General features: G+C 35.0%; 1 protein-coding gene across 4 annotated transcripts in view; it reads left to right on the top strand.

Moving 5' to 3' along the window:
* The window catches only part of LOC125678060 (amyloid-beta precursor-like protein), a 29,467-nt gene that overhangs the window by 2,020 nt on the left and 2,737 nt on the right, over positions 1 to 24,710 (top strand). For 2 of the 4 annotated variants that reach the window (XM_056157143.1, XM_048916169.2), the window contains exons 2-9: positions 13,457 to 13,624; positions 18,634 to 18,751; positions 19,057 to 19,269; positions 22,520 to 22,716; positions 23,036 to 23,131; positions 23,568 to 23,726; positions 23,926 to 24,154; positions 24,519 to 24,614. In XM_056157143.1, the coding sequence (XP_056013118.1) occupies positions 13,457 to 13,624; positions 18,634 to 18,751; positions 19,057 to 19,269; positions 22,520 to 22,716; positions 23,036 to 23,131; positions 23,568 to 23,726; positions 23,926 to 24,154; positions 24,519 to 24,614 (1,276 nt within the window). Of the gene's footprint in view, positions 1 to 13,456; positions 13,625 to 18,633; positions 18,752 to 19,056; positions 19,270 to 22,519; positions 22,717 to 23,035; positions 23,132 to 23,567; positions 23,727 to 23,925; positions 24,155 to 24,518; positions 24,642 to 24,710 lie in introns of all 4 variants that reach the window. The other 2 variants (XM_048916168.2, XM_048916167.2) reach the window with 1 other exon arrangement.

The following is a 24,710-nucleotide window of genomic DNA, read 5'->3' as shown; positions in this document are numbered from 1 at the left end:
GTGCACCAGGAGGTCTAGAACACACTGTCTGGTATGAGTCACTCAGAAGGGCTGTGCTTTACTGTCTAACAAGCCAGTGTTCCCAACTCCTAGCTCTTATACGCTCATGCTCTGTTCCTGAAATTCCTTCCAGCTAGTTCTTATTTGGTCTGGCCTGAAAGCCAGTGAATGGGAAAAGTGATGACTGAAATTGGAGTTAAATATGATGATCTTTGTGAATGTGGAAGGTATACGTTTAAGTTTTTATATGCTGCTCTACCAGTTCTAGGTCCTATTCCATCATATGAATGCTACATCAGCTTAATCAAAGGATACATGTGATCAAATTTGTTTGATATTGCATCAAATAATTCCTGTGATTTAAATACAATTAAATTTCAATATAATACCATTGTACCTGCATGGACAACTAAACTACAATTGCAATCTTTGCATGCATTTGTACCTTCTTTGATTGCTTTTGTCATGCCGGTAGGTACACAGTGAAAATATGCAGATTTCTTTGTTTATCAAATCAGGTGGGCAGTGCTTTGTAACTTTAATTACCATCAACAGTAATTTATTCACCGGAAAAGGTCAAATGAAGTTTATAACCTCAATGTGGGTGTGTAATTTGAATCTTGTGGTCAGAGGATTGGTTAATATGTTCACAGTGCTCTTGCACTACCTGTGATTATAGCAGTTTTGTTTTTACAGGTTTTTTTTTAAGGTCTTGATTTTTAGGGCCTTTCCAATTGGGAAAAATAGCATCTGACTTTCAATTTGGTCAAAGCTTACCCCTTCAAATAAGTAGCTTAAGGATTTTGAAGCAAAAATTGTAATCTGTGGGCCTGTGAAGAAGATTTATGAATGATTTGGCTACCCTGCTTGATTTGTTTTCATTGTTTGGGAATACCTGCTTTTTAGCATTGGGAATGGGGCCTTATTTCGGCCCCCTACAAACCCCAAAAAATCCCTGTTTTATGTGAATTCTTGACACATTCATTCTCCAGATCACTTATTTGCAACCACTGTCTGTTTATTTTGGATGTTGCTTGTACTGGAGTGCCACACATGGGCATTGTGAATTGTAATTTTGATGTTTTGTTATTATAAATTATATACCCTCTTGGGCTGAAACGATATGCCCCCTTCACGATACGATACATATTGCAATACTTATCATAATTAAGTTATGCCACGATTCAATACTTTCAATACAATACAATTTACAGAAGAAACCAATAATAACATTGAAGAAAAAATTAATTATCAAGATTCAAAATCATGATTTTAAAAGCAAAACTGCCAAATGGTGAGATGCCTGTTCGCTGTAGTTTAAACTGATATAGTTTATCATTATTTTCGTCAACCTCAAGGCAAACAACAGTTTGAACATTATTTGACCCTATTTTGTCCTGACATGCAGGTAGAAATAATATGGCCGAGACTGATGTATTTTACTGAACCCGTTTGTAATAAACGTATCGAACCAAAATATCGACTTGAGCGTTTATATTGAACAGTATCGATGTTTCGGTGAATCGTTTTAGCCCAAATACCCTCCCCCACAAGTAAAGGTTAGCAGAGGGTATTGCTATGTGTTTGTTTAGATCCAACCATGCATCCCACTATTTGTTTAGGCCATAGCTAGATGATGTGTCATGATCCTGAACTAAGGCTTAGGTTTTGGTGAAGTTCAAGGTCACTGGCAAAAATAAATCTAAATAATTTGGGCCATAACTTTGTAACATTTGAGAAGACAGTCAAAGTTCATACTTCACACAAAGATTGCTTAAAACAGATTGTCTAAAATTTATAATGATCAAGGTATTTTGATCTTCCACTGAAGTAATCCATTTTACAACTTGGTCAAGGTTACAGGTTTAGGATATGAATGTGTTGTATTTTGAATGTGCCCAAGTTTGTATCTCATGGGTCTCACCAGGGTGTGGGGATGAAATAATTTTTTTTAGAACAGCTTTAGTTTGTTGTTCCTTCAGTTCTAATTCATAATTCAAAGGACCATATAATACTAAAGAAATCTGAAGTACCTTGGCAATGTGCTAATTGCTTTGTTTGAACTCTGTGGCCCCTCTATCCTAGTTTTTACATGTCATTTTTTCAAAGGTTAAACTTGCATTGGATAGACATATGTACACCATTATGAAAACAAATGAGACTGTCTGGTTGCCTGAGGCCTAATTGCAAATCATTACAGAGATTTACTGCTATAGGGAAGCCCAATAAACAGCTGTTAGCACTCCATTATGGCAAAATAATTCACTTATGATGTACAGGATAAGAGGATAATTTTTGTCCTGTATATATTTAAGTTTGCATAATGAGGGACGTGTTGCATTTTTCTGGTAGCATGTCTGATACTTAGTCTTTATATTGGTAAGGTACATTGTTTCAGATCTGCTCAGCACTGATCAACAGTTCTACTTTTATAGATCTACTTTGGATGGAGGATGGGTTTTAAAAACGAATTCAAGGATATAACAACAGTTACTACATATAGATCCAAATGTATTCACATGATTACTGTTGATTTATTGTTTTTACTAATTCTCTTTGAAATTTTTTCATTCATATTGAGTCATCACCAGGCGTAGGTGAAGTACCACAAATTTAGACCTATGATTGGCGCTCAGGGCCGTAGCAGTGAGGACAATTCTTAATCATAGCACCGCCTGTTGTGACATGGAACATAAGTTTTTAAGGTCATATCCGAAAGACCCGTGATTCTCACTTCTAAATACCGAGCGCTTGGTGAAGGAACGATCACTACCTATTTTAACGTCTTAGGTTTAACGTGGCCATAACTCGAGCAGGGCTTGAACTCACGACCTCCTGATTACGAAGCGAATGCTCTACTGCTGAGCTACCATGACTGGTTCACATGATTACTGTGGTACAGCCACTGAAATGTTTTTATGTACCCGTATTTTAATATCATTTGATTTATTTTCATTTATGCTATCATATTTAATTTTTACTTTGCATTTTTATGTGAGAACATGTTCATATTTAAGCATATTGTTATGAACCCAAAAACATAGAAATACCAGTGACCAGTATAAGTAAACAAGCATGGTTTGTGGCAAATTTGGCTGAAATATTAGTCCTGTACATGATTCTGAAGAAGTTGAAAATGTTAAAAGTTTACATACGGACAGGCAGATGGTTATGCCAGACAAAAACTCAGAACTTTCAGCTCAGATGAGCTAAAAAGGGAAAGAAAATATTTCATGTAGAAAAAATATCCAATGTTCTGTACCCACCACATATATGATTTGTAGCATTAACTGAGTGGTAATTCAATGAATTTTTGTATACTCTCTCAAATCAGTTCTTTGATCATATATTAAAGACAAAAAACCCCAATAAGGGTTTCATAAAGAAAGACTTCGAAGGAAAATGTATTTTCTCAATTCTAATAATAAGGACACCCACTTCCAATCTAGTGTTTAGTCTAAGTATAGACCTGCAGAACCAATATTCCGTAACAGCTAGAGTTAGAGCAATCACATTTCATTCTTTGTTTTCTCACCCACTTTAATTCATTTTCGCTAGGAGTGGAAGAATGTTTCAGGGATCAGGGGATTTTATCAAATGTCAGGGATTTTCCACACCATTTTGGGAATGGTGCCTGGGCCTTTACAATTGGGAATTTTAATGCCATTTTGTCCAAATTGGGAATTTTAGAAATTCACAGTTTTACAACATATATCTTAAAATACGCTTTTTTTTCAATAAAAAGATGAACATTTTCTCTTCATTCATAGAAGTTTTTCTTATCATAACATTCTGTTTTTCATTGCAATCAGGGTTAAATGACACTTAAACCTATTTTTCAATGATGCATGGACTGACGGAACACCAGCTTTCAAATTTCCAAGTGACCCTAGCTTCTAGTTCTCAGATGGTTCTTCAAAATTGTCAGGAAGAGAAAATAGACAGCATTTTCCCCATTTTACTTGCAATTCATGGCTAATAATAATGTGTATTTATACTTTTGAATACTAGATGGATTTTTTTTCAATTACAGTTGAATTAAATTTATATTTAATCATGGAGTTTCAATTACATATTGTATTGCTTTGAAATTTGACATAAACAGCCTAACCATATATAAATTATTTTTCAAATCATGATCTAGTTCATCATGAAACTCTCTGTGATACTATCTATGCCAATATACTTGTTCAATCAGTAGGAAAAGCACCAGGCTTGGGAAGTTATATTTTCATATCCAATAAAATCATTTTGTAAAGTAAATATATCTCTAAATGTACATATGTTAATATTAATGATAAAAGTAAGCTAAATTTGAAGTAATGCTGCTTTATACAATGCAGCATACAATATCACAATTTCTGGTGATTAGACTCTCCAAACGAAGTGTGCTGCTTCAAAGATTAAAACAATTCTTTTCACACAAAGTACACTGAAAATACATTCTAAATATATACGATATTTACCTAATAACTCTCAGATAGGTTAAGGAAGTGGATACAATAAGTGAAGCAACAATATAGCACGTATTAATCAAAGAAAAAAATGGAGGAAATTCGGATTCATCGAACAGTTGCCGATATTTCTGCAGTGTTTTATAAAATGAACTATGATGGTAGTGCTGCTGAATTATATTGAATCATTGCACTTTCCCTATGACAATATTGCAAAACAAGACAATTTTTTATTTGACTTGAATTGGGAAATTTTGAAGACAAATTGGGTAAAAATACTACTATTTTGCATTGGGAATGGGGCCGAATTTCGGCCCCCTACAACTGGGTGGAAAATCCCTGAATGTATTCATGTCAATTTATGAATCTGAAAAACTTTCAAATTCTTGACTTTCTCAATTTCTTTCTTGACAAAAAAGTTACATTGTTATGTAGGGTATGCTAGAGTTTCATATGGTAACATACACTGTATTAATGGGAGTGAGGTGATTGGAATTGTGTTCATAAAAAAACCAAAATTAAGTTTTTACTTGAACGTTAGGTAAGTTAGGTTCAATCCTCTTTATCATCTCAATCTTGGAAATTTAATACATTTACAGACTGTGAAAACTGATTGACACTTTGAATAAATCTTAGGAGATCATTGATGTGAATTGGGGCAATTTTGAAAGGAATGCAGTTCTCTTACCTATCAGATTTACATTCTAGATGTCAGTTTACAAAGAGGTCTTTATACTCTAATTATTCAGGTGAATGGAGCGAGTGTATCTTGTCCAGTATAGACCTTAGCTCAGTGTACACATGTAAACAGAATACATGTATAGACTGGAAGTATTCATTCAGATTGCAATAACTCGTCTCTTCTAGAAATATTTTCAGTGATTATTCTAATAGTCATAATTACCAGTCAGAGATGACATGAAACAGTTTTTGCTCAATTTCCAGTTTGGCCTCATTGTGCTATGAATATTAAGGACAGGCCTGGTGCTTTGAATTGAATATTTTGCTATATATTCAGAAAGGATTTGCTATAAAGATCTTTTATCAATGTGTGTAATTAATTTATAGACACCCTGCCTTGAGAATCACATAAACCCAACCCTCAAACTGTGAACCTAAGAAGTCGTCCTGTCCAGTGTTGTTTCTGTAAATTGGCTCTGGGTACTGTTCGAGCTCCAGGGGGTCTTGGGCTGCCTTTGCCATGCACATCAAACCTAAGTAATAGGTACATTGTAGTGATTGCTCTTTCACCAAACATCATTACTACACACATTTAGAAGTTTAATAGAGTCATGAGTTGTTGGGATAAGACCTTAAAAAACAGAGGTTCAGTGTTGTAGCAGGCATTTATGATATTAGCATGTTAAAGAACTCTCACTCCCTGAACACAATGTATAGGTCTAAATTTGTAGTACTTCACATACAGATGGTGATGTCTCAGTGTAAGTGACAAATTCTCAAAGAGATGTACATGTAGAAGAAAACAAACAAATGAAATGATATGTTGAACGCTAGTACACATTCATGAGAAAATCAGAGTAAATCCGGAATGATTTTCCCAGGGGAAATGGTTTCACTCCATGCATTTTTTAGGGGGGTCCAAGCTATACGCCAACAATTTGTAGATAAACATATTTTATAACTGAAAGTGAATAAAAATTGAAACTTAGAAATTCATATTTTTAGGTATGGAAAAACCAGAGGTTTGTATTTTTTATTGCATGAAGCAGTCTCCTAATTATACTCGTGTCGTTAGACGGGACATATTAAATGTTATGGCACTTTCTGTGTATCTTTCGGTTCATGTGTCTGTCGGAGGTAATGTTTTTCGGACTTTTTTATGCCCCCGAGATCGAAGATCGGGGGGTATATTGTTTTTGTCCTGTCTGTCATTCTGTAATTCTGTCTGAAACTTTAACCTTGCTAATAACTTTTGAACAGTAAGTGATAGAGCTTTGATATTTCACATGAGTATTCCTTGTGACAAGACCTTTCCGTGGGTACCAACATTTTTGACCCTGTGACCTTGACCTTGGAGTTTGACCTACTTTTTGAAAACTATAATGTTGCTAATAACTTTTGAACAATAAGATATAGAGCTTTGATATTTCACATGAGTATTCCTTGTGACAAGACCATTCCATTGGTATTGAACATTTTGACCTTGACATTTGACCTACTTTTAATTTTTTTTTTACATTGGTCATAACTTCTAAATGGTAAATATTAGAACTTTCATATTGTACATGAGCATTTCTTTTGACAAGATCTTTCTACTGGTACCAAGATATTTGCCCTTGTGACCTTGACCATCTTCGGAATTGGCCATTATCGGGGGCATTTGTGTTTCACAAACACATCTTGTTTCTGTAACAGCTGCATGAACCGTGTTGAAATTTGGTCACAATTTCTCCTTCAAGAAGTGTATGAGTGAGTTTGCATTTGATTTCAACTTGATTGGTGCACCGTGACCTACTTTAGGGCTAAAAGTAGGTCAAATAGTTTCCTGGAATTTTTCTCATTATGGATGCAGATATTGCACTGAAATTTTGTCATCACCATGAGTGTCTGATGGGTGTATGATGTACTAATTACAGTACTCTTGTTAGCTCACCTGAGCTTTTCTGATCACCTGTTGTATGTCCATTTGTCTGTCCGTCTGTAAACCTTTTACATTTTACTGGGCCAATTTCAACCAATCTTGGCAAAAAGCATCCTTGAGTTAAGGGCTTTCAAGTTTGTTCAAATGAAGGACCATGCCACCTTCAAAGGGGAGATAATCACAAAAATAGGGTGGGGTTATTTAAAAATCTTCTTCTCAAGAACCACTGGGTCAGAAGAGCTGAAATATACATGAAAGCTTCCTGATATAGTGCAAATTCAAGTTTGTTTAAACCACGACCCCCGGGGTTAAGTTGGGGCCTCAATAGAGGATCAAAATTTTACATACACATATATAGGGAAAATCTTTAAAAATCTTCTTCTGAATAACCACTGGGTCAGAAAAGTTTACATGAAAGCTTCCTGATATAGTGCAGATTCAAGTTTCTTAAAAGCATGCCCCCACCGGAAAGCTTGTTTTAATCATCAATTTGGTTCCAGGGGGTAGGATGGGGCCACAATAGGGGATCAAAGTTTTACATACAAATGTATAGGGATGATCTTGGAAAAAACCTTCTCAAGAATCACTGCCAGAAAAGTTTACATTTACATGAAAGCTTCCTGATATAGTGCAGATTCAAGTTTGTAAAAACCATGGCCCCCAGGGAGTAAAGTTGGGGCCACAATAGGGATATATGGGCCATGGTGACTCGGGTGAGCAATGTTGCCCTTGGACCTCTTGTTTAAATCTGCCATTGTGTCATCTGTTTCATGATGTAGAAACATGTACCATGTCATCACACCTATGGTCTTGCCCCAGCTATGATTGATATTACTGGTATATTTCGTCATACATTGTAAGGCCTAATATAATGGTGAACTGCATTGTACAAGGGATCACAAGACTAGAGTGAAATTGAGATGATCCACATAAGTTTGTGATCTCAGATCAACAAGTTGTGTTTGTGAGATCAATTTTTAGGATGATCTTAAGAAGATTAGAAGATTTTTTTTTTCCAATTCCAAAAATTCATGAAACATATATGTAGACTTAAATTTTTTCTGTCCTAATCTTTAGAGCTCACTTTGCTTTAATAGATCCAGTGGTCTGAACTGCACTAACTGTATACCTTCTAAAAAAAATATAACATCCCCCGGCCACCCTAATAATTTTAGAGTTTTACATGTATATGTCCTAATTTTACCCATATCAGCAGTATGGATGTAATGAGCTTCATGGATTTCTTTTTTGTTTTCGGAATCAGATGACTTATTTGAAAATTATGAGTGTACATGACTATAGATATCTGATTTGCTTTAGATATAAATTATGAATGCACAAGTCGATATTGAATTCCTTAAATTAGGTGGAAATTGATGCCAGTTTTATCAATAGCAGTTATTGTGAAGAGGGTCAAATATCAACCCTGTTGACCCAGTTAATCTATTAGAAGTATTCATTTATAAAAGAAGATTATAGTAATGTCTCTTGGGCTTATGACTCAGCAAATTTTACATACACATGCACTTCCCACTTGACCAGGCTCTCCTGGGATGTATTTGTCTGAAACACAATTAAAAAAAACAAATAGACAATATATAATGTGTTTGATACACAGGGTTGTTACCTTTTAATGAATACCATTGCAAATAAAGGAAAAAAATATACAATTACATGTGTATTTTGTTGTACAAACTGTAGCTAGTCAACTGTAGCTAGTCATTAAATATAAGCTGAATGTTTACACAGTTTGGTAAAGCTAACTACAGTACTAGTGGCATATATAGTGATACGTAACACTAGTAAAGGTAAACTCAGACAAAGAAAATATAGCACACATTGCTCAAAGGTATCAGATTGCCACTTTTTCTGTGTAATTCAATACACGTTATGTCTGTGGACTAGAATCTGTCAGTGCATTTTATGATTTGCTGATGAGGCCCTCAATGGAAGATCCATGCAGTTTCAGGTTAAGAGCAGAAAACTTGATAGCTCTAAATGAGCATGCTGTTATAAGTATTGTATCAATAAACAAACAATTTAATTGCCATCTTATTGGCTCCTAATAGAGTCACTGAAACCACTCAACCATGTGACTTTTTTATTGGTGATCCTGCATGTGCCTGTACTAAAACAATCATTATGTATAATTTGAATAATGAGGAGTGGACATATGCATTTTTAATTGTCTGTACTTCAGAGTTCTCACTTCTGGAAAACTTTTACTAACACTTAATCAGCTAGGACAGTAGGTCCTGCCAGAAGGAAAGATTTGCCAGAACCCTACTTTTCCAGCAAAACCCACCCCAACAAATTAACACATTTATAAATCATATTAGATGAATTGCTGAATTACATATATTAAACATCTTTCAAAACCCAGCAAAGACTGCTTGTCCCTTAAGGAGGTATGCTACACCAAAGAAATTTGATATGGATGAAAAGTGGAGGATATATTACAACAATATTTTGAAATTGAAAACTTTCAAATTTACTTTTAGTCAAAAAATGCAGGTTTAGTAGAAAGCAATCTGAAAAAAATTTAAAACCCTAACCCTGGACTTGAACTCACGATCTATATAGTTCAGCAGTCAAAGCTACTCACGATCTATATAGTTCAGCAGTCAAAGCTACTCACGATCTATATAGTTCAGCAGTCAAAGCTACTCAGCTAGGCAATTTTTTTTTAAACGAATAGACAAATATTGCTGATATTTATATTTTCATCCATGTTTTAAAAGGAAGTCGGCCATTATGATAATTTAGAGTACCTCCTTAATTCTCCATTGCTGCAGAAAAGTATACTTGGATCGCTTTTCTTTTTCAATCTGCCTGTCTTGTGTTCTTCATTTTTCAACATGCTTAGTGAACAATTTAATCGGCCAGTTAGACATCACATTTGGAAACTAACGATGCATATACAGTGTATATGTAGACAGGAAGTAGTCTTTGATAAACTAAAACGAATTAAGAAATAAGAATTCCCGAAATAAATCAAAGAAAGATTTAAAAAGAAATTGGCTGACCCTATGATTGACTACACCCAGTAATAAGATTGTTAATGGTTTGTATGAAAATATGACTACCAGGACTGGAGTTCTGACGGTTTTCAAGAACTCTGCATATAAATTACTAGAAATAAGTTTTAAACTTCGCATCTCTTGTGATCTGATGATCACTCGACATGATCCAACTCTTCGGATCAAGTTACTGTAGTAATGATAAATTTATTGTATACCCCCTTATGCATTTTAAATCCACATTTACTTACTTACTTAATCCTCTCCGTGCTAGGAAGCACATAAGGCCTTCACTGAGGATCACCATCTCTGTCTGTCTGCTGCCATGTTCTGAATCCGGCCCAAAAGTCCATCCACACTCCTTCATCTCTTTCTCTACTGATCGCCGCCATGTTTCCTTTGGTCTCCCTCTATTTCTCTTTCCTGCTGATGTCCATCTCATGGCGATCTTTTGGATTGATGTTGCTCCCATCCTGTGGACATGTCCGATCCATTTCCATCGTCTCATCTTGATCATCTCAGATATTGGTGATGTTGACGTTCTCTGATATAGATCTTTGTTGCTGATGGTGTTGGGCCAGAAGACCTTCAGAATCCGTCGTAGGCATTTGGTCTGGAAGACATCCAGTCTGTGGACAATACCTTTGGTCACCTTCCACGACTCGGCACCATATAGGAGGACTCCAATGATGTTACTCTTGAATATCCTGATCTTGGTCTTGATGCTGATGGCTGTTGACTTCCAGATGTTCCTCAGGCTTGTGAAGGCTGCTCTTGCTTTGGCTATTCTGAATCTACATTTATAAGATAATAAATGCATGTAATTCAAATTATCAAAAACACAGACATACATGTACCATGAAATAATGTTTTGTGTACGCAGTTGCGTTTGTGACGCGGTCAATATTTTTCACAAATAATGTTGCATTGATGCATTGTGATGACATCAGTTTCAGAGGATACTGATACGTACGGAATCAGAAAACCACAGTGTGGTGATCCGGAAAACTGGATCACACGCTGTGAAATCCACAGTATCAAAGAACGATACATTGATGGGTACATAATAAATTACTAGAAATAAGTCTTAAACTTGTTAAAAATGTGGACAATTTAAGACTAGTACATTTGGTATCACTGAAGAGTTTTTTTTTTTTTTTCTGACTAAAAATACCATTGATTTCACTGGTACATCTATGTAACAACTTAAAAACTATTACTAACTTCTGTAAAGTTTTGATTTGGAGATCATTCAATTTCTTTACACGCCATTCATTTTAAGCACCATCAGATTTTGGAATACATACCTGATTGATTTTCTAATTCAGTGGATAAACAATATTTTAGAACTTTTAATTGTCATTACATATAATTTATGTATTCAACAAACCAAATTTGGGACTGTTTGAGGTCTGAGAGGCTAGGCTAGATACAAGGTTCCTCATATCGATGTCTAATATCTATATTATTAATAGTAGCTTGGTTTAAATATCTCCCTAAAGATGATTTTTTTCCCCTTTTGTTGGGGGGGGGGGGGGGGTGGTTAGTGTTGAATTCATGCAGAAATTAATTCACCACATGCTTCTTGTGTAGGTGCTAAACTACCCTATACAGTGCTCCTTAGATATATTGCTGACTTTTGTTTAATATAAAGACGAATTGGGGCAATAAAGCGGGGGTGGCATTATAACGAATTCACCATTACCTACAATTCACTGAGCAATCAAATGAATTTCAATACCATCAAGTTATTTGGACTTCATTCTGTATAAACATTTAACCCCCCCCCCCCCCCCCTAAATTTTTTTTTTTCAAATTTTAGGTAAATCGCGGTATCTTGTTTCGGAAAATGTACTAAACAATAAAAGAAGCAATAATTCCTTCTACTCCCGGAGTAATAAATGACAAAATCCTTTGATTTCTTGAATTTCTTCATTGGGAGAACTTAATTTTTTCCAAAAACCCCTTAAAATTTGGGTCATTTTATTAATTTCACCTTATAAAATGATAGAAAATAGTACAAATGACTTAATAGGAGAAATATTTCAAGCCCCATAAAATCTGTAAAATCCAGGACCCACTGCCTCATAAAGTGGTGCCCCCCGTAACCACAATTCCTGGATCCGCCCCTGGCAATTATTATATAGTAATTAACATTGCCACCTGAATACCTTGTCCAAACTGTCACACTTCACCGCACCGCTCTCAAAGTACAGGTGTGATTACTGATGTTTGTTAGGTATTTGGCATTATTATCTTAAACCCTATAGAATTTGACCATTTGTGTGTGAAAATCAGTGCCATATGGCATTATGAGGGGTTGACATTAATAAAGGGGATGTTAACATGGGAGGATTAGTCTGTCCTTTAGGTTTTTCAGGCAGTAAGTGGGGGTGGCATTATAACGGGGGACAATATATCGAGGGAGCACTGTATTTATCGTTGTACTCCAGAGCAGTATCTCAGTTAAGATAGTTGCTCAAGGGAGCCAGTATGATCTTGGAGGCAGTTATAAGTGTTTCACATACATATGATTGATTGGATGTATATTGTTTAACGTCCCTCTCGAGAATTTTTACTCATTTTGAGATGTCACCATTGCCGGTGAGGGGCTGCAAAATTTAGGCTTATGCTCGGCACTTGAGGTCTTTGAGCATGGAGGGATCTTTATCGTGCCACACCTGCTGTGACATGTGGCCTTGGTTTTTGCGGTCTCATTCTAAGGACCGCCCAATTTAGTCGCCTCTTACAACAAGCAAGGGGTACTGAGGACCTATTCTAACCCAGCTAGATCCCCTTGTGACACATATTGATATGATCGAATTACTATCTTATTCAGGCAGTTTGCTCTCGGAAAAATTGTCAAAAAATTCTCAAAATGGTGTCAAAATTTCCCAAGATTAAACATGTTAAATGATGAAAGTTGTATTGCAATTTTATGGAAATATCCTGATACGGAAAATATTGGACAGAAACAGGATGTTTTCATCATTTAATCAAGCATTTTAAGAACTTTGTATGATGTCAATTTTATGATGTTGCATGAAAAATTCAAAGCTTTTCTGAGACAAGGTTGCAAAACAAAGGTATAGTTACAATAATCAATAGTGCTGTTATATATATAGATATAGATATATATATAGATATATAAAACTATTGATATATATATACAGAATTTTTCGAGCTTGGAAGAATTCAAAACATTAAAAAATTTCAAATATCCAAAAATGTTGATGATTTTCCCCCAAAGGAATTGGGCATAACTATAGCTAATTGTTGTGAACAATGGTTACATTAGTATAAAGTGTTAAGCTACACCTTGCCCTGATGTTCTGACAATGATTATTACATTATTACAGTTTTGAATTTGATTTTTTCAGTCTCTGGCGGCAAACACAGACTTCCAGCGCCATGATTATAAGTTTGTTCCAATGGTTGCCTTTATGTGTAATAAACCCACCATGCACACATCACCAGCAGGCTGGGAGGCAGACTCCAAACAAGGATGTATCCATGATGCAAAGGAGATCCTGCAGTACTGTCAAAAGGTAAAAACCAGTCCACACTTCTTCTTTCATGCTCTCTTTGAAACGTGAAATTACCGTATAAGTGGTATTTTTAACAAGACACAAATTTAGCAATTTTTCCATAAATAATGGGTATATATATTTAGCAAGTGATAATTTTAGCAACTTTATAATTCCAAGAAAGATAGTTACTACCTCTGATGTGGAATGTATATTAGTGATATTCAATTTCAGCAATCTCAAGATTGTCGCTAATAATGCCAAAATTAAATGCTCACTAAAAATTCTACTTATGTGGTAAAAACTATCAGAAGACATACTTAGTACCTATGTGGTGATAGTAGCAGGGAGTGGAATGAAAGTCTCCACAAATGACAATGTTTCTTTGTCTCTCCTTGAACATTCACACTGGTCAGTTTTTTATTGGAATATGAGTTCTATGTACACATATACCTAATTGTGAGCTTTTACTCAGGATAGCATTTTAGATTTATAAGTACATGTACCTTTAAATCTTACAAATACCATTTGGTATGCAGGGTTTATTACTCACTGTTGAGGGCACTAGCCAAATGCAAGTACAAATTCATGTGGGTCTGTATGATTGACAACTACATGAATGTAGATTGCATGATTGAATTCTTCATAGTGCACTTGCAATATGCTATGTTTTGGTCAGTAAAACCAGCTACTGTTTATTTTACCTCGGTTAGACATTGATAATTCTTGGTAAATCTGAAGAACCAGCCCTTGGACTTTACAGGATTAGGTTTTCCAGTGTTTTTACTAATCTGAATGATAGGGTGAAGTGAGCGTTTCTGATTAAAAGTCACATCATCTTAAACATTTCATGTTTCTTAAAATCTTTTTTATTCTTCTGTGTGGGAACCTTTTTGCCTGACTTGGCCAGTTTCAGCCAAACATGGCACAAAATAGCTTTGGGTAAAATTTTGCTCAAATGAGGGCTCATGCTCTTTCCTAGGGGAAATAAATGAACCGCTGGACCAGATGTGCCATAACTTGTTTAAAAGCTCTTTTCAATAATAAAAGCTCTTTTCAATATTAAAGAGCTAAGTTGTTCAGATCATGATTCCTGGAGCAATGCCAAGGATGGATAATATTTTCCATAGATTCTTTAAAAATCTTCTTTGATGCAAAATGTCAAATCACGATGCAAAATATCAAATACAAGCATCCTCATACAGTATAGAATTAACTTTATTTGCAACATTATGCTCGAGGTTTTCATGGGCCACAAAAGGGGTTTAAAATTCTGCATGGGAATATATTTAGTGAAAATTTCAAAATAGGGGAAATTTTATCTTCTCAAGAACTATAAGAATTAAAAGATTTCAAATTAGTATATTATTGATATATTGTATGATTTAAAGATCATGACCTGGCCCTGGGGCCTCAAAAGGATACCATCTCAAATGCAATATGGTGACAGGTAATTGAATATACATGTATATGCAAATAACGTTTTGTTGAATGTAGATGCAAGTTTGTTAGAAATTGGGACCAGGATGGGTCCACAAAATGGGTTCAAATGTATAAGTACAAATATGTAGAAAAAATGTATATAAATTGTTTTCTCAAAAACACAAAGGCAAAAATGTGTCTTCTTGATAGGAGTGTATCTTGTGTTAGGGTAGATTCAAGGTTGTTAACAATGTAACTCCGAGGACCAGTTTTGGGACTCAAATAGGGATTTAAAATTTTCCATTGAAATAAAATGTATGGATAAAATTTAAAGATCTATACTCAAGAGGAAGGGTATTGATATGTAAGCATCTTCATGCAGTGTATATTCAAGTCATGCCCCCAGGCCCAGGGCAGGGTTACAAAGGGATTTAATGTTTACATTCTGGAAATTTTAGTTAGATAGGTATCTTCCTTTCAAATGACTGGTATTAACTGTATAGCTTATTCCAGATTAACATTTCTTAACTGATATTCCAAACTGTAACTATATATATACATTAAATACAGATTTCACTCCACTCCATTCAGCTTTTTACCCCAAGCCGACAGAGGAGTGCCAAATGTGTATGTAATATTAGACAACCTCTGAAGTGGGTTTTCTAGAATTAAATTTAAAAAAAAATGATCAGTCAGAGTCCCATCGGATTAACGGTCAGTTAGTTTGACAGTCAGTTCACCAGAATTTTAATCAAACATTTGTTAATTTTAGGTCGTCAGTAATTATATGGTCCTTTTACCCTCATCTTCACAAGTTAAGGGTTATTGATTCCTTACCTCGCTCTAATAGTGCGAGGTAACGGATCAATAATCCTTGACTTGTGAAGATGTTTTACCCTGAAAATTTTATAGAATTAAGTTTTCAGACTTTTTTGACATACATATATGTACCTGCAATTTATTGATCTGAATTTAGTGTGTATATAATCTGATAAATTTCAGTTATATAAATTTGACTTTTGTTTGAAGTGTCTCCCCATTATTTACTGGCTAAAGTTTGTTTTTAGCAGGGACATTCATGTTGTTTGTACACGGTGTAATATTTGCTGGAAGATTTATAAAATAAAAAACAATGCATATTTCATATTTAGGTACAGTGTATTCTCAGGTGTACAGATTTAATCAGATGTGTAGTGTTATCTGTGGAACACCTGAGGAAAAATGGTTGAGAAATGTGAATTATGATTTTGGATTGTGACCAAAATAGTTGAAATGCTTCATTTTGTTTAGGCTGGGATAACAGATTCATGGAATGTTTAATTCATGTGCATGTATTATATACCACCAACAGTGCATGATCAAAGTTAACAAAGCTGAGAAAGTTTTAATTTGAATTGGAAGTGGGGGGTTTTGTTTTTGTTTTGTTTGTTTTTGATACTGAATTGAATAGCATGAATAAAGAGATAACAATATTTGCTATGATTTCAAATTGATATGTATGTCAACACATATCAAATTTATTATATATATATACACATATGAAATATGAGCAAGTGTAGTTTTGCTGTAAATTGGAATATCTTTATTTAGAATTCCTCTGAGTCTAGACATACTGTGATGTATGGACTATGTACAAATAACAGAGTTAAAGGAGCAGAACTTGAATTGGATTATAAGGACGGACTGCTCTACTATGGGGCTTATAATAAATCTCACAGTATACATGAAGACCCTGCCATTTCACACAAGATAGGGTTCTCTGAATCCATGGAATGTATGCACCTGTGTTTCAGCAGTTAAGTGCAGACCTCTTCAATTATGTACGACTTCAGATAACCCAGTGCCACAACTGACCATTAAGTCTAGTGTTTTAAGGTTGTCTGTGCTCTGCCCAGGGGACCAGTCTAAACTGGCTGCCAGACCAGTGCCATGATTATTGATCCTAATACCAGTAATTTCGTTGTATTCTAATTGCAATCAGACTGTACATCTTTAAAGAGAGACCCTTGTGCTGTACAGGTGGTCATGAATAAGATATTAATATCATGAATCCTTTACAGCCAGCTTTGGTGCATTGAAGTGGGTGTTTTAATTTAGTTATGAGCAGACTGAATGGTGTCGATGATGTACTTGATGGTATATGTTCTCAACATATGCTCAAAGTAATTCATTGTAAACACAAACTTTAAAAACAATAAGTCCAAAGTTAAAAGGGTTGTCTAATGTACACATCCTATAGACTGTTTTATTTGACCTGGTTTTCTGTTGGTCCCTGTATGGGATTGCCCTGTGTTCTTTGTGATATGAACAGGCTAACAGAGTACTTGACTACATCATGTTGAGAATTAGAGTATAAGCTGTCTTATCATGCATACTAATGCATTTATTATAGCCTGATGACTGATTTTGTTCATGTTGCAGGATTCGCTAATTACTGTATGTTGAGACTTGGTGGACAGGATAATATATACAATTTCAAAAGTATTATTTTAATTGAATTATTAAGGAAATGCGTAGATTGGTATTAAAAAATGCATTTATATATATATATATATATATATATATATATATAATACTTCTTACTTAGAATTTTACAATTCATAAGGCGCTCCATTCCAAATTTCCTAAATCTACCAATCTGATTAAAATCAGCTCCTGGATGCACTCCTTTAGTTTTATTTTGTCGCTATACGAGTATGTGTGTAGCGGCATTAAAAAGAGAGAGAGAGGAGTGGATCGAGGAGCTGATTTTAATCTACATTTGAAACTCTGCCCTGCCCCCCCCCCCCCCCCCCCCCCCCCCCCCATGTAAAAAAAAAAAAACTATCACTTGCTCTTTTTATATACTAATAGAATATTTAGTTATAGTGAAGAAGTTTCCACATTCTCTTAGAATTTTCTTTTAGCTGCATCTCTTCGATTATATATTGCTTTCTGTGAGGCCCAAGATATCATCAAAACATGATCTCATCCTTGGGAGGGGTATAGCCAGAAAGAAGGCCTTAATGACCTCTTTTTGGTTTAAATGGCTTTGAATTTGTATATTCTTGACACCCGGTAACATCAATTTTGACAGTAGATTTACCTTGTCTAGCCCAACTTGATTGTTTTAATTTGGATACAGTAATTCATGACAATTTCTTGTCAATTCATACCATATGAATTTCTTACATGGTTATTGTAATATTTAATTGATACAAGGAGCCCATAAGACACCCAGTTTGAGTATTTAGTCTCATATGTGAGGGTGTACTTGACAACCCTGTGTATTATATGCAAAACCAATAAAATTTATTAGAAATAAAAAGCCATAACTTGTAACTACTAATTCATGATATTAGTTAGCATATTATGAATACAGTAGCAATTCTCCATGTATTTTCTATAGGATGTGTTGTCTATATTGTGAACTAGTTGTGCATTCAATCATATTCTTAATTAAAGTAATTTCTAAGTATTTAAAGAATTATAAACCTATTCACATATTATAGTCATGAGTGTATATTATTAGAAATTCTGCAGATAATACATGTAAGTGTCTATATTTAAGAAAGTATGAGATGATTATAAATCTAAGATTGACAGAAAAGGTATGTTGGTTCTTTCAGATGTACCCTAATATGACCATTACAAACATTGTGGAGGGCCATGATGTAACAATCCGGAACTGGCCAGACTCCCATGGTCACGAGCGTAGTCATACTGTACAGCCTTACAGATGTGTTGGTAAGTATCCACATAATGTCAGACCAAGACTACAACAAAACACAAAATTCACGGAACTATATATTCTCTGCATGTACAATTTATCTAATTATGTAGATTTTGTTTACATCAGACCACAGGCAATTATATCGCTTGGGTTCGAATTTACTATTAAAGAGTACTCTTTAATAGAAAATTCGAACCCAAGTTATATGATTGCCTGTGATCAGACTTAATAAGCTGGAAATCAGCAAGGGTGTTAAACTATTAAAAATCTAAGATATATTGTAGTATCTAAGGTGTTGTTATTTTTTTTTCAATGACAGTGGGTCCATTTGAGAGTGATGCTCTCCTGGTGCCCCAGCATTGCCACTTCTACCACGAACACAACCAGTGTGACACTTACAAGAAGTGGGGAGACTGGGCAACCACTGACTGCCTGGCCAAAGAAATGAGGATAGACAGCTTCTCCATGTTGCTGGATTGTGACATTGATAGGTTTGCTGGGGTGGAGTACGTCTGTTGTCCCAAAGGAAAGAGTAAGTCATCCATCAACTCTGGTAGTCTGCTGTCAATACTGCAGCACAGGTGGTGCAGTACTGTGATTATTGTGTCTGCCATCATCAATGTATTCCCATGTACTCAGTAGATGATTTTAGTTGTGTTGCATTATTTTTTACTCTTGGATGAAGTCCTTCTTGTGTGAAATAAGGTCTGCTTGGTGGTATTCTGTTTGTAATCTAACAACAGCTGAAGCATGCATTATAAAATAGGTTTGTGTGAGCACTGATAATGAAATTTCCTGTGATATTGTGACAGCATGTTGCTCATTGTACTGAACAAGTAAAGCTGCATGCACAATGTTGGGAACAGCAATAAAATTGTCTGTAGTGTATTGGCATTGGAAGGACAGCTATGGTACATTGTTATGGCTAACAATTTGGAATTAAACCACTGTCATCACTGACTCACAAAATGATGACTTTATCAGAATTATTTCCTTGTTAAACAGGACATTTCGTGCAGATTCATGTTGAAATCTTTCATGCATATTAAAGTAGTTTTGGAAATGGTAGAATGGATAGGAGAGGAAATTGACCAAATTGAGAAATAACTGAAGGCAATGTTAGTGGAAAAGTAGCTATTTCCACAGTTTTGACATTCGTAATGTTGAAATATATGTACAGGGATTCTGAAATTTTAGAAAGCAAGGGATGATTATATATATACTAAGGTATGGGCTATAAGATGTAGCAAACTCTCCACCTATTTTCTTGAAATTTTGACCTATTCTGCTAAAAATGAAAACAAAAGTGCTTATCTTGAGTAATTTGTGATGATTGGGAACAGTAATGGATCCTTTATCATTTTGTGGAGGAGAGATTGTGTTTGCACAAAATACTACATTCACCATTATAGATGTTAATCAATGAATACAGCTTCAAAACCCTCACATTGAGAAAAATCAATGGATAATGTGATGCTTGTTCATGCACATTACAAATAGACAGAATTATTTCTATTGTCATTGAACTGTAGGTACAATTTAGAATTAGTCATTTGAACCCAGGATGTTGTTTTGGGCTTTGGGCCTCAAGAGTATCAATCATTGTTAAATAAAAAGGAATATATTGATTTGTTACTCAGTGTTTTAAATATTGGCATTGCTACCCAAACTTTGCTTAGTGACACCTCCTCCCCCCCCCCTCCCCTGAAATATACATATACATACATACACAGTATTACACACACACATACAGTTATCTATATACTCTTGCATTGTAGATATTTTAGATCAGTTTAAGCAATCTTTCACGTAATTATTTATGTTCATTTGTTGATTTTTCTTGTTGATAAATGTCACTCTTGGAAGTAATATTAAAGATAAGTAAACATAAAAGGAATTCACTGTCTGAAGCATCAACCGGTTCAAAGGATTAGCTGGCAGTCGGCCATCTCTGATGCTTCCTCTATGATGAGTTATCAAAATATTGATTTTATAACAGCAGGAAAATTGAGCATGGAAAATTCTCCCATAAACCTGTTCTGCAGACATACTGTTCTCCTTGAATGTTAATATATTTATGGTTTGTGTATTATTAAAAAAATGTTGATAGCTAGGATGAAAATGGGAAGGTTAGCCCCCTAAAAGTGACAAATTTTTCAGTGATGCATAAAATACAGGCGACAATATTTTAATGCTTTATATGTGTATTGAAATTCACTCCTCTGTTAACCAACTTCTGTTTGCGTGGGGGAGTACTGAGGCATTCCTTTCTCTCAATGTAAATTTTTTTATGTGCTCTATTGTAGTCACATTGCTTATACACAAGATTTATACTTTCTTCAGTTTGATAAATTTGATAAATTCTTCAAATTTCATTTGCAGGGAGTTAAAATTTGACTATTCACGAATAAAAGTTACAGAGAGTAAAAAACTTTCTTACACTATATACATGTAGTTGATACTGTTTAGGGAGACAGACAGACAGGTTTGGGTATATGTAGCCTGCATCATGATACTGCAGCAATGCAAATGTCTACATATAAAGCAAGTTAGTGAGTCACTGGAACAGAATTACTCATCACCTGGTCCTGTAGTCCCTCGCAACCAGATTGACTAACATGAAGACTTGCGCAACGCAGGCAATATCGATGAAAAACCAGACATCTTTCGTGTTTCTTTTGTTAATGAAAAAAAAAGAAAGAGGATATATCCAAAAACAATTGATTTAATTGAGCAGGGTTCTTCAGTTGATAAATAGTGAATAAACTCGGAGCTGTGTATGTATTGATCCATAGTCGTGCAGAAAAATGGTGGATTACGCTACAATTCCACCACAGAACATGGCCCCTAATAGACATTCCGTTTCCATCAATTACTCTAGCAGAGAAGGAAAGAATTGATCAATATGTAATGCAGGAAATATAAGTTATGTAAATTTGATACAAAATGCGGCAAACTCTGGTAATGGGTGATTTACTATACAGTTTGGCAATGCGGAGCAGACAGTTCTTTTTATGGTTATCTTTCCATTAGTTTACTGTCATGTTCTCATGTCAGAAAGAACCTTGCTGCATTTTAAATCAATAAGTAGTTAAGCTGTAATGAAGGCAGCATTCACAATATACAGTCATGTATAGGAGAGGTTTCCAGGTTTTTTAAATCATCTGAAAGATACACATTAAGTTGCAAACATTCTTTTATTATTATTATGTGTAAAACAAATTCCAATCTGTCTAAAATTGAGGCACTACATACTGTAGTACATATTTAGACTGGCTTATTTTTATCAAAGGATAGAGAGATAAAGAAATACATATAATGGGGAATTTATAGTAAATATGATTTCCTAAGTCTTTTATTTTCACACTTGTTTGTTTGACAATACCTTGCAGAGGGTTAATCACCTTAATTGAATTAAGGTATAAGTACATGGTAGCTAGGCCTTTAATCTTCTTTTTAATTGTTATTCATTAAAACACTTGTGGTTTTTATCCATGATTTGCATAATGACGCTGATAAACAAAAAAAAAAAACTTGGTAGATAAAAATTCAAAGCATATGCAGGATTCAAAGGCTGATAATGTTGAAGGCTTTGGATGAGGGATACAAAAGTAAATGGAGTCAAAGGCTTTCATAGATGACAGAGTAGATTTAACAAACCAATTAATGCCCAAGGCAAATTCACAAGCATTGAAGATTTTACTGAGGTTTATAGTTCAGACCACACCATTCTGTTTTATGCTAATTAAGTGCTTTATTTCTATGCTTGTTTTACCTTTCAGAAGCCATTGACAACACAGTCACATTAAAACCAGTGAAAACAGAGACAGAGCATGTCAAACTTGAGGACACATATGATGCGTATATTGCGTACCTCAGAGGTGATGAGAAATTTCTTAAAAAGTTCGGCAATGAGCACAGCAAGTTCCTAGCAGCTCTGAAGGCCATGAACATGCGCCACCACGAGAGAATTACAAAGGTTGTTGGCTTCTGACCAGTAGATTTATCCTCATAAACATTTCACCACTCTGTCATGAATGGACTAGTTGACATTCTATGTGCACACATTGCAGGCTTTATCATATTTCTTTACTGTTAGAACAAAAAAAAACCCAAAGTTTTCTTTCTTCAAAGGTCTATCGCAGAACATTAACACTATGTAATTAGATCAGGTACAGAGGGTGAACTTGACAAGTTAATTTACCAGACAAAGTATCAAGCCTGTAGGTACATGCATTAACTTCAGAATGGCTTATATTTTCCATGGTTGTCTAATTAGCCATTGATTTGGATTGTAGATGATGAAGGAATGGCAAACTGCCAGAAAGCACGTGAACAATCTGAAGAGGACAAATCCCAAGGCTGCCGACAAACTCAACAAAAACATTCTACAGGTTTCCGGCCATTTTCATTTAAATTACTGTTTTGATATCTACAAATGTCAGATTGCACAAGGAAAACGTCAGACAATAAAGAAAGTTGATATAGTCAATGTAGACAATTTGGAAGAACTGAATCAGCAGAACGGTTAATTGTGTGAGGTTTTCTTTGGTAGATTTATATGTGTAGGCATTTATCACCAGACTGTAAAATTGAAAAGATTCATTTCATTCGTGTGGAACTTTGTTTAAAATATTGAGTTACCATTAAACTAAAATCATACAGCAAAGATTTCAATGACAAGCCAAAACAAACAGATCATACTAAGTGAACCATAGCTATGCTTTGAAAGCAGATTGAAGAATGATTTATTTTGAATTCTTTAACAAAATTACATAATGTAGTCATTCTTGCTGTCAACGTTACTAGAATTGTTGTATTTGTTTCCAGCGATTCCAGAAGTTGTACAATGGGTACCAGCAGTCAGATGCTGCAGAGAAGAAGCAGTTGGTGGCTCTCCACCTCCAACACAGACAGGGGGAACTGAACAGCAAGAAGAGGATGGAACTCGAAGCCTACATGGGAGAACTCCAGAAGAGCCATGTCAAGGTGCACACAAGTTGAAGTTCTAGCTTACAGAAGTTAAATACTACTAGCTCACATAAGTTAAATAGTTCTAGCTTACAGAAATACCAATTCAGCCTGCAGACACTCACCTACCCACTTCCCAAATAACATATTATGAAGTCAACATCAGCTTGCAATCATAGTTTTGACATCTCTTTATCATCTCTGTGTTTGATTGTAGTCAGGAGCAGTACTGAAACACCTGAAACATTACATTCGTGTGGAGGAGAAGGATCGTCTCCACTCCCTGAATCATTTCACACATGTAAAAAAGAGCAATCCAGAAGAGGCCAAGCTTATTCAGTCACAGGTCATTGAACACATGAAGGTCATTGATGAACGCATCAACCAAAGTCTTGATATGCTACATCACTTCCCTAAGGTTGAGAGAAAACTGAAGCCACAAGTAGGTAAGAAGAATGGACAAGTGTGGACAATGTCACAAATGGTTAATAAATGTTAAGAAAGAGGTTAGGGTGATATAACGAATACTTGTTATGGTTCAGGTAGCTCTCATTTGAAGAATCAAGCAAATCAAAAATTAAAGTGAATTCCAACCTGAATTTTTTTTTAAAAACCTGCTAAGAAAAAAAAGAAAGAAAACGAGTGTGAAACATGTTAAGATATGAAAACCATTAGAAAGATCACTGTTGAGATGATCAAGCAATTTTACAGTACATATGACTTTCAGTCTGGTATACAAAGTGAAACTAAAGGTTATGTTAAAGATTATCATGCAAAAACTTGATGTTGAAAACTTATTAAATGTTCCAGGCAAATTCATGAAGCACTACAGTGGTTTGGCAGTTAGTGCGAAGAACATTGTGATGAGGCCCATTACTGTTCCTAAGAAGACCGAATCCCATGAAGGTAGGGAAGGGATGTCACAATTAACAGGTATATGTCTACCAAATAGAAATTCTGTTTATTAGAACTGGGAAGTGATTTTGGCACATCTACTTTGAT

Source organism: Ostrea edulis, chromosome 2 (genome assembly GCF_947568905.1).
Source record: "Ostrea edulis chromosome 2, xbOstEdul1.1, whole genome shotgun sequence".
Lineage (NCBI taxonomy): Eukaryota > Metazoa > Mollusca > Bivalvia > Ostreida > Ostreidae > Ostrea > Ostrea edulis.
Note: the sequence above shows the minus strand (reverse complement) of the source record. Positions and strands in the feature narration are given on the sequence as shown.